We start from the raw sequence: 10174 nt of genomic DNA on the forward strand, positions 1-10174 counted from the left end.
TATAGTCTCTGCAGATCTAACGTGTGAATGGGGAAAATGCTGCATTACGGCCACTAGATGGCACTCACTATGACAGGAAAGAAGTACAGTGCATCCGCAAAGTATTCACTTCTCTTTTTTCCACATTTGTTATGTTACAGATTTATTCCAAAATGGATTAAATTAATTATTTTCCTCAAAATTCTACAAATAATACCCCATAAAAACAATGTGAAGGAAGTTTGAAATCTTTATAAATAATAAAAAAAAATAAAAAATCCTGTGTACATAAGTATCACAGCATTTGCCATGACGCTCAAAATTGAGCTCAGGTGCCTCCTGTTTCCACTGATCATCCTTGAGATGTTTCTACAACTTGGTTGGAGTTCACAGACAGTTGATTGGATATGATTTGGAAAGTCACACACCTGTCTATAGAAGGTCCCACAGTTAACAGTGCATGTCAGAGCACAAACCAAGCCATGAAGTCCAAGGAATTGTCTGTAGACCTCCGAGACCGGATTGTATGGAGGCACAGATCGGGGGAAGGGTACTGAAAAATGTCTGCAGCATTGAAGGTCCCAATGAGCACAGTGGCCTCCATCATCTGTAAATGGAAGAAGTTTGGAATCACCAGGACTCTTCCTAGAGCGGACCGCTTGGCCAAACCGAGGGATCGGGGGAGAAGGACCTTAGTCAAGGAGGTGACCAAGAACCCGATGGTCCCTCTGACAGAGCTCCAGCATTTCTCTGTGGAGAGAGGAGAACCTTCCAGAAGAACAACCATCTCTGCAGCCCTCCACCAATCAGACCTGTATGATAGAGTGGGCAGACGGAAGCCACTTCTCAGTAAAAGGCACATGACAGCCCACCTGGAGTTTGCCAAAAGACACCTGAAGGACTCTCAGCCCATGAGAAACAAAATTCTCTGGTCTGATGAAACAAAGATTGAACTCTTTGGCCTGAATGGCGTCATGTCTGGAGGAAACCAGGCACCGCTCATCACCTGGGCAATACCATCCCTACAGTGAAGCATGGTGGTGGCAGCATCATGCTGTGAGGATCTTTTTCAGTGGCAGGAACTGGGAGACTAGTCAGGATCAAGGGAAATACAAATGTAGAAATGTACAGAGACATCCTTGATGAAGACCTGATCCAGAGCACTCTGGACCTCAGACTGGGATGAAGGTTCATCTTCCAACAGGACAACGACCCTAATCACACAGCCAAGATAACAAAGGAGTGGCTACGGTACAACTCTGTGAATGTCCTTGAGTGGCCCAGCCAGAGACCAGACTTGAACCCGATTGAACATCTCTGGAGAGATCTGAAAATGTCTGTGCACCGACCCTCCCCATCCAACCTGATGGAGCTTGAGAGGTCCTGCAAAGAAGAACGGGAGAAACTGCCCAAAAATAGGAGTGCCGAGCTTGTAGCATCATACTCAACAAGACTTGAGGCTGTAATTGGGGCCAAAGGTGCTTCACCAAAGTATTGAGCAAAGACTGTGATTACTTATGTACGTGGGATTTATTTCCTTTTTTTATTTTTAATACATTTGCAAAGATTTCAAACAAACTTCTCTCACGTTGTCATTATGTGGGATTGTTTGTAGACTTGTGAGGAGAATAATGAATTTAATCCATTTTGGAATATGGCTGTAACATTACAAAATGTGGAGAAGGTAAAGCACTGTGAATACTTTCCGGATGCGCTGTATGCTCCTCATCTCCATCTAGTGGCTATAAGGCAGTGTTTTCTCTATTCACACATTCGATCTGCAGAGAATATAGTCAGTGAACATTCGATTTTGCCCCATTCTCCCATAATGAACTTTACGTGTAGTTTTGCCATCAGAGCATCGTTTGGCAGTTTAAAGTCTGATTACCCCTGCAGTGAAAAACCCCCATATTAGAGATGTATTTTGCTTTTTTCGAGGTCACCTGAGATTGCCTTCACTTTCACAACCCCAGTCCTGAAGGAGTGCATGCTCCGCAAATGCGTTGCCTAACTCTATCATTGCGTCCCGGATGTGACATCATATCTGGCTCCCCGTGCGTTCCAGACTAAAGGAAGCGTCAGCATCCACTGACCTTTTCCTTTTGTGAGTACACTTATCTGTGTATTAAAACGCACTCATTTGCTACACTTAGATTGACGCACATGCCTGGTTTTCCTGAGGTTTTTACTGAGGCTTGGATGTTTTGGCTGGTACAATGCAAGGCACCTAAATAGAACATATATATTTTTTCATCCATCCATCTCTTGCAACCTCATAAGGGCCCTGTGCAGCAGCGCTAACTTTACAAGGGACAAAATTTGTTTTTCTTCAAGTCTAAGTGGATGTCTCCTTGTCAACCCCCCCCCCCCCCTCCCAATTCAAACCGCCTCACATCCACTCTCCCCTGTTGCAGTAGCTCTGAACTCAGCAATGCTGTGACAGAGAAGATAGTGGACAACACGTGTTGGTGGGAGCTCGTGTCACTGATGATGAGGGTGAGTAGTAACAGCTGGGAGTTGCTTAGTAATGTCCTAGCAACAAGGCATATGCCACCTCTAGTCGTTTTTTGGCCAAGCTTGTGGAGGTACATAAATGATCTACACTTATAGGAAGGATATTATCCAACTTTATTCAAAGCTGCACAGTTTACTTTTATCTACAGGCGCCCATTACCTGAATAGGGCAGTTTTCAAGTAAAGGTGAACTAACCCTTCAAATCTGAACTCCAGGTATGAGCTATATTTCAGGAGTCTCCAAACATTCTAAAAAAAGGGTCAGTTTACTGTCCTTCAGACTTTGGGGGGGGGGGGGGGGTAGATAATGCCTCAATACCAGTGCCCCATCACTGGTTTTAAAGGGAGAAATTGTGCCCCCATGTTGGTGTCAGTAGGGGGAATGGTGCCCCATCATTGTTTTCAGTTGGTGGAATAGTGCCCCATTGATGGTATCAGTTAGTGGAATAGTGCCCTATCATTGGTGTCAGTTGATGGAATAGTGCCCTATTGATGGTGTCAGTAGGGGGAATGGTGCCCCATCATTGGTTTCAGTGGGTGGAATAGTGCCCCATTGATGGTATCAGTTAGTGGAATAGTGCCCCGTGTATGGTGTTAGTAGGGGGAATGGTGCCCCATCATTGTTTTCAGTTAATGGAATAGTGTCCCATTGATGGTATCAGTTAGTGGAATAGTGCCCCATCATTGGTGTCAGTTGGTGGAATAGTGCCCTATTGATGGTGTCAGTAGGGGGAATGGTGCCCCATCATTGGTTTCAGTTGGTGGAATAGTGCCCCATTGATGGTATCAGTTAGTGGAATAGTGCCCCGTGTATGGTGTCAGTAGTTGGAATGGTGCCCCATCAATTATGTCAGTTGGTGGAATAGTGCGACATTGATGGTGTCAGTTGGTGGAATAGTGCCCCATTGATGGTGTCAGTAGGGGGAATGGTGCCCCATCATTGGTGTCAGTTGGTGGAATAGTGCCCCATTGATGGTGTCAGTAGGGGGAATGGTGCCTGAGCATTGGTATCAGTTAGTGGAATAGTGCCCCACCATTGGTATCAGTTAGTGGAATAGTGCCCCATCATTGCTATCAGTTAGTGGAATAGTGCCCCATCATTGGTATCAGTTAGTGGAATAGTGCCCCATCATTGGTATCAGTTAGTGGAATAGTGCCCCAAGGACCAGATAAAAGCTAGAAAACATTCAGCCCCCAGGCCGCAGTTTGGAGACCACTGTTGTATAGTTATGTTGGTCCAGTTTGGCACAATGTAAATGTGTATATCTCATGTCTGAGAGACCACTAGGCGAAGGTGACAGTCTCTGAAGTAGTCAGCGCTATTACAGTGATTGCCTTAATCTTCTGGGTCCTGTGGCTTCCCCTCTGCACACTGATCACAGGTGGTTGCTCGCTTGACACTGCCGCCGATCACAGGACGCCTTGTATTTTTTTTTATAAAGCAGGGGGCCCTGGTGCGTGCCTGTTCACCATTTCAGGTGCAAATCAGATCTGAATTTTTGGCTGAATTTGCACCTGAAACGGAGCCAAAGACGCACAGGACCCTTTTCCAATGTGCTCCACGGCCGCCCTAGAGCTGTGTGAACCGGCTCCATTGAGAGCCAGTCACAGTCTCCAGAATTGGATGCGGAGAAGAACGCATCCAATTCACATCAGTGTGAACCCAGGCGTACTAAGCTCTGTGGAAAGCTAGTGCAACTGCACTTGCAAAGTACACAGTCTATTTGCAGGGGCGACCCGTCTATTAAGGGCGCACAGGCGCCGGCCCGTCTATCTGAGCCACCCCCTATATGGTTAATGGATAGATGAATCTATCCATGGCCACTGCAGCCACGCCCTATTCATGTGTCCGGTGCTTTTTGGAAGCACCTGATTAGAGCCATAGGCATAGGCTTCAAAATAGGGTGGGCTCGTGGCACAGAGCATTGCGCTCGGAGCCCACCCAGGTGTGTAAGAAGAGAAAATGAATATTCACTTTTCTAACACTGAATCGCCTCTATGCCAATCAGGAAGCGCGGCCTGATACTCATTTCCCGATTGGCTGAAAGGTCAGGCGATCCTACTGGATGCCTAAGAGGAGGAGGGGGGTGCATGGCGGAAGGCACCGTGATCCACACTACAGGAGGAGGAAGAAAGCTGCCGTACACACTGCCCGCTTGATTCCTAGATGGGGCGAGTGCGGGGCTTTGATGTCCCGGCTATCCTCCTGGGGGGAGGTGGGGCGGTTGTTTGCCTCTCCGCTGACCGGGGGGGGGGGGGGGCTGTTTGCCACTCCTGGGGTGTATTTATTTAAGGCTAATAGGCTGTGCACTTTGCAAACGCAGTTGCTCCAGAGCTTAGTAAATGAGGTGAAGCTTCACTTTGTAAAGAATACCCAATCACATGTAAGGGGAATTTAAAAAAAAAAAATGCATTTTTGCTTGCACATGATTGGATGATGGAATTATCACATTTACTAGTAGCTTATAAATGTGATAATCATCCATCATCCAATCATGTGCAAGCAAAAATGCATTTTTTTTTTTTAATTCCCCATACATGTGATTGGGTATTCTTTACAAAGTGAAGCTTCACCTCATTTACTAAGCTCTGGAGCCAGTCTATTGGCCTTTAGTAAATCCACCCCCTATGTGTCCTAATTCCTCTTCATTACCCATCGTCCCTCTCGTATGATGGATACCTCTTTACTCCACACAAGTCTATATTTTTTCTGCTCTGATAATTATTCATAGAAAGCTCTATACATCAGTTCAGCCCTGCTTATTATCCAAAAAGCAATCTCCGGTAATCACTCGGTTTGTTCTATAGGCACATAACCGTCTACAACTCTTCCCATTGTTCAATTACAATAACTTCTCGCTCCGACTCCTTCTAGTGCTCTATACACAATCCATATCTCCTCATTGCTTTATGTAACTGCTCCCTGTAATTATTTCTATTGCTCCATATAATTGCCCACAGCAAACTATTTCACACACCATTTCTCATTTAAAGTAAAACAAATAACTGTGTTGTACTTATATTTCATACTGTATTCTGTAAATCCCTCCCCCCCCGGAACTTGACCGGGAGACTCACCTGCGAGGTCACCCAGACGTCCCATCTGGAGGTTCTGCTCAAGGTGGAGGTCAGTGGCCCTCGCCCTCTGCTTTTCTGTATAACCTGCGATCAATAAAAAATATGCCACTGATCATAATGTACATCAAGAGGATTGAAGTTCATTTTATGTTATAGTCTATGTATATATATATCTCTATCTATCTATCTATCTATCTATCTATATATATATATATGGTACAAAGCATTGAAAAGTAATTTACAAATTAAATAAATTGATTTTGTTTTTTCATTTTGCGCTTTTTCAATGTGAAATGTGTAAATATATATATATATATATATATATATATATATATATATATATATATATATATATATATATATATATATATATGTTTGAAAATATTCACTAACAAAGCAAACTAAAAAAAAAAGTTTTAATTGTTAATCGTTTATAAAATGTGAAAAAAAAAAAAAAAAGAAGGAAAATAATAATTAAATGGAGGAGAATAGGGAGTTAGTTAAAGCGGAGGTCCACCCTAAAGTGGACCTTCCGCTCATTGGAATCCTCCCCCCCCCCTCCGGCGCCACAATTGGCACCTTTTCAGGGGGGAGGGGGGGTGCAGGTACCTGTACAGTACATGTATCTGCACCCACTTCCGGCGTAGATTCTGCAGAAGTTACGCCCCTTTCCGCAGATATCTACGCCCCTTTCCGAAAGTCCCCCCGCTGCCTGCTGGGAAACACACGGATCCCAGAGACAGCGGGGTCCATCCTTATTGCGCAGCGCGGCTCGCGCATGCGCAGTAGGGAACCGGGAAATGAAGCCGAAAGGCTCCACTTCCTGATTCCCATACCCAAGATGGCGACGGCAGCACCCGAGAGACGATCGAGAGATCGGCTTCGGGTGCCGACATCGCGGGGCGCGCTGGGCGGGTAAGTGTCACTATTTTAAAAGTCAGCAGCTGCAGTATTTGTAGCTGCTGGCTTTAAAAAAACAAAAAACGGTGGAACTCCCGCTTTAAGGCTGATTAGAGTAAATTAAGGGTTAAACAGAGGAACATTTGTTCATCCCCATTGACAGGTCAAAGAACCGATCCTGAAAGTATTGATTTCAGGTATCGGTGCATTTGCACGAGTATCGATATTTGTTCAAATACTCGGTATCAGCAACGATACGATACTAGTATTGGTGCAACCCTATATATATATATATATATATATATATACACACACACACACACACATTATATATATATAGATGTATGTATATGTGTGTGTGTATATATATATGTATTATATATATATATATATATATATACATACATATATATATATATATATATATATATATATATATACAGTATATGTTAAAATCACCTTTGCCTGCTTATTGTAAAGGATGTTATTAGTTCTGATGAATTGTGGAGACGTTGCGAAGATCAACCAATCAAATCCCAGTAGCCAGTTTCCAGTAGGGATGCACCGATACAATTTTTTTTTTTTTACAATGAATACGAGTACTGATACTTTTTTTTTTTTTTTTTTAGTACTCGCCGATACCGATTAACGATACCGACCGCAACTGTTTAGTGTTTCACTTCAGCTGTCAGCAATGGTACAAAGCATTGAAAAGTTATTTACAAATTAAATAAATTGATTTTGTTTTTTTCATTTTGAGCTTTTTCAACGTGAAATGTGTAAATATATGTTGGAAAATATTCACTAGCAAAGCAAACCAAAAAAAAAGTTTTAATTGTTAATCGTTTATAAAATAGACGTGAAAACAAAAAAAAAAAAAAAAAAGCAGGAAAATAATAATTAAATGGAGGAGAATAGGGAGCTAGTTAAGGCTGATTAGAGTAAATTAAGGGTTAAACAGAGGAACATTTGTTCATCCCCATTGACAGCTCAAAGAGCCGAGCCTGAAAGTAACAATTTCAGCTATCGGTGCATTTGCACGAGTACCGATACTTGTTCAAATACTCGGTATCGATACCGATACTAGTATCGGTGCAACCCTATATATATATATATATATATATATGCTGAAATCACCTTTGCCTGCTTATTGCAAAGCATGTTATTATATCTGATGTAAAAAAAAAAAAAAAAAGAGAATGAGAAAGAAAAGTGGAGACGTTGCGAAGATCAACCAATCCAATCCCAGTAGCCAGTTTCCAGTAGGGATGCACAGATACCATTTTTTTTTTTTTTACAATGAATACGAGTACTGATACTTTTTTTTTTTTTAGTACTCGCCGATATCAATTTCCAATATCTACCGCAACTGTTTTGTTTTTCACTTCAGCTGTCAGCAATGGTACAAAGAACAAATGAAATAAATAGATTTTTTTTAAATTTAGGACTTTTTCCAATGTGAAATGTGTAAAATATATATGTGTAAAAATATTCACTAACAAAGCAAACAAAAAAAAGTTTTGTTTATCGTTTATAAAAATAGACGTGAACAAAAGAAAAAAAAGTAGGGAAATAATAATAATTAAATGGGGGAGAATGGGGAGTTAATTAAGGCTGATTAGAGTAAATGAAGGGTTAATAAGGGGTTAAACAGAGGAACATTTGTTCATCCCTTGGATCTGCAGATGAAAAAACAGAAATATACAAAAAGAAACAATGTTTCTTTTTATTTTAGTGTTTCAGGAGCTGAGCAATGTTGTTAATAAACATTGCCGGCTGCTTTTTTTTTTTTTTTTTTTTTGACAGCTCCAATTACCGTACTTCTTTAACACAGGGGAGAACCGCTGACAGCTCAAAGAACTGAGCCTGAAAGTATCAGTTTCAGGTATTGGTGTATTTGCACGAGAACAAATACTCAATATCAGCACCGATACCGATATTAGTATCAGTGAAACCCTAGTTTCCAGTATAAAGTAGGAGTTTAACCACTTCAGTTCCAGAAGATTTGGCTGCTCAATGACCGGGCCATTTTTTGCAATACAGCACTGCGTCGTTTTAACTGACAATTGGGCGGTCGCGCGACGCTGTAGTCAAACAAAATTGACATCCTTTTTTCCCCACAAATAGAGCTTTCTTTTGATGGTATTCAATCACCTCTGCGGTTTTTATTTTTTGAACTATAAACAAAAAAAGGGCGACAATTTTGAAAAAAAATGCAATATTTTGTACTTTTTGCTATAATAAATATCCCCAATTTACAAAAATAAATGTTTTCCTCAGTTTAGGCCGATACGTATTCTTCTTCTACATATTTTTGGTAATAAAAAAATCGCAATAAGCATATATTGATTGGTTTGCGCAAAAGTTATAGCGTCTACAAAATAGGGGATATATTTATGGCATTTTCATTATTATTTATTTTTTTATTTTTTTACTAGTAATGGCGGCGATCTGTGATTTTTTTTTTTAACAAAACTGCAACATTATGGCGGACACATCGGACACTTTTGACACATTTTTGATACGATTGACAATTATACAGCAATCAGTACTATAAAAAAAAATTATTACTGTATAAATGTCAGTGGCAGGGAAGGGGTTAACACTAGGGGATGATCAAGGGGTTAACTGTGTTCCCTAGTGTGTGTTCTAACTGTAGGGGGAGGTGACTGACTATAGGAGATGACAGATCGTGGTTCCCAGCTCGTAGGAACTCACAATCTGCATCTCCTCTCCTCACAGAACAGGGATTTGTGTGTTTTGTGGGATTTGTGTTTACACACACACACACACACACACGTCCTTGTTCTGGCTCTCATGCCCGTGATCACGCATGGCTGGTGGTCATCGTGACATCGTGACACGCGCGCCTGCTATCCCACTTAAAGGAGCCAACGTACAGCTACGACGGTTCGTGGGATCATGCCGACCTGCCATTGTATAATGATGGCTGCTGGTCGGCAAGTGGTTAATTAATAGAGGCAAAAGCTCTCTATGCTGTAATATTTAAAGAATTCCGGATGTGGATACTTTATCCATACTGTCAGGGCCTGGATCTGAACACACGACCTTTGCTGTGCCTGGTGATGTCTCTTCTTGCTGAGCCACCAGGGATGCTGGACAGCTACAAGGACAATGCCTCAGATATTCCTGCCTTTTTGTTTCTCAAGAACTTTGAACTCTTTGCTCCTTTCATGAACTTCCTATTTGAACAATGCCTTTGCACTTCCTGTTTGCCAGATTATTGTGCTCTCTCCAGACAATATCTCTCTCTTGACACTCCGGCTGCCGTCTGTTTCTTCCTTACCACACACTACCAACCTTTGGCTTGTTTATTGACTACGCTTCTGCTTGATCCCTACCTGCTATATCTTCTATTGTCCCCCGGCTTGCTCACCTTCTAGTGGGGTGATCTTGAAGACAACAACCTGGTACTAACACCCAGCAAAACCCATCTCCCCCGTCAGGAGCTCTGGTGCACACCAGTTAGTGCTTGGACCCTGCACCTCGGGTGAGCCCGCTTCATCCACCAGGGTGACCTGCTTGTTTACTTATCCAGCTGGTTGGTGGGAGCCTCTCTACTGCTATTTCTACTGCTCCCCAAGCCTGACCTCTGACTGTGACAATTTCATGTAACTATATACAATGGAAGAGAGTGATAGGTGATCCGAGATCTGCACATCAAGTTAAGACCTGCTTTATG

The 10174-nt window shown here is 42.2% G+C and overlaps 1 protein-coding gene across 1 annotated transcript in view; it reads right to left on the bottom strand.

The window, feature by feature from the left end:
* LOC143958197 (IQ domain-containing protein H-like) overlaps window positions 1-10174 on the bottom strand; it is a 306567-nt gene that overhangs the window by 206777 nt on the left and 89616 nt on the right. The window contains exon 11 of the mRNA XM_077467663.1: window positions 5572-5655. Coding sequence (XP_077323789.1) covers window positions 5572-5655 — 84 coding nt within the window. The remainder of the gene's footprint in view (window positions 1-5571; window positions 5656-10174) is intronic.

This window comes from Lithobates pipiens, unplaced genomic scaffold, assembly GCF_037356315.1.
Source record: "Lithobates pipiens isolate NorthernLeopardFrog02 unplaced genomic scaffold, aLitPip1_a1.2 Scaffold_6, whole genome shotgun sequence".
NCBI classification, from domain to species: domain Eukaryota; kingdom Metazoa; phylum Chordata; class Amphibia; order Anura; family Ranidae; genus Lithobates; species Lithobates pipiens.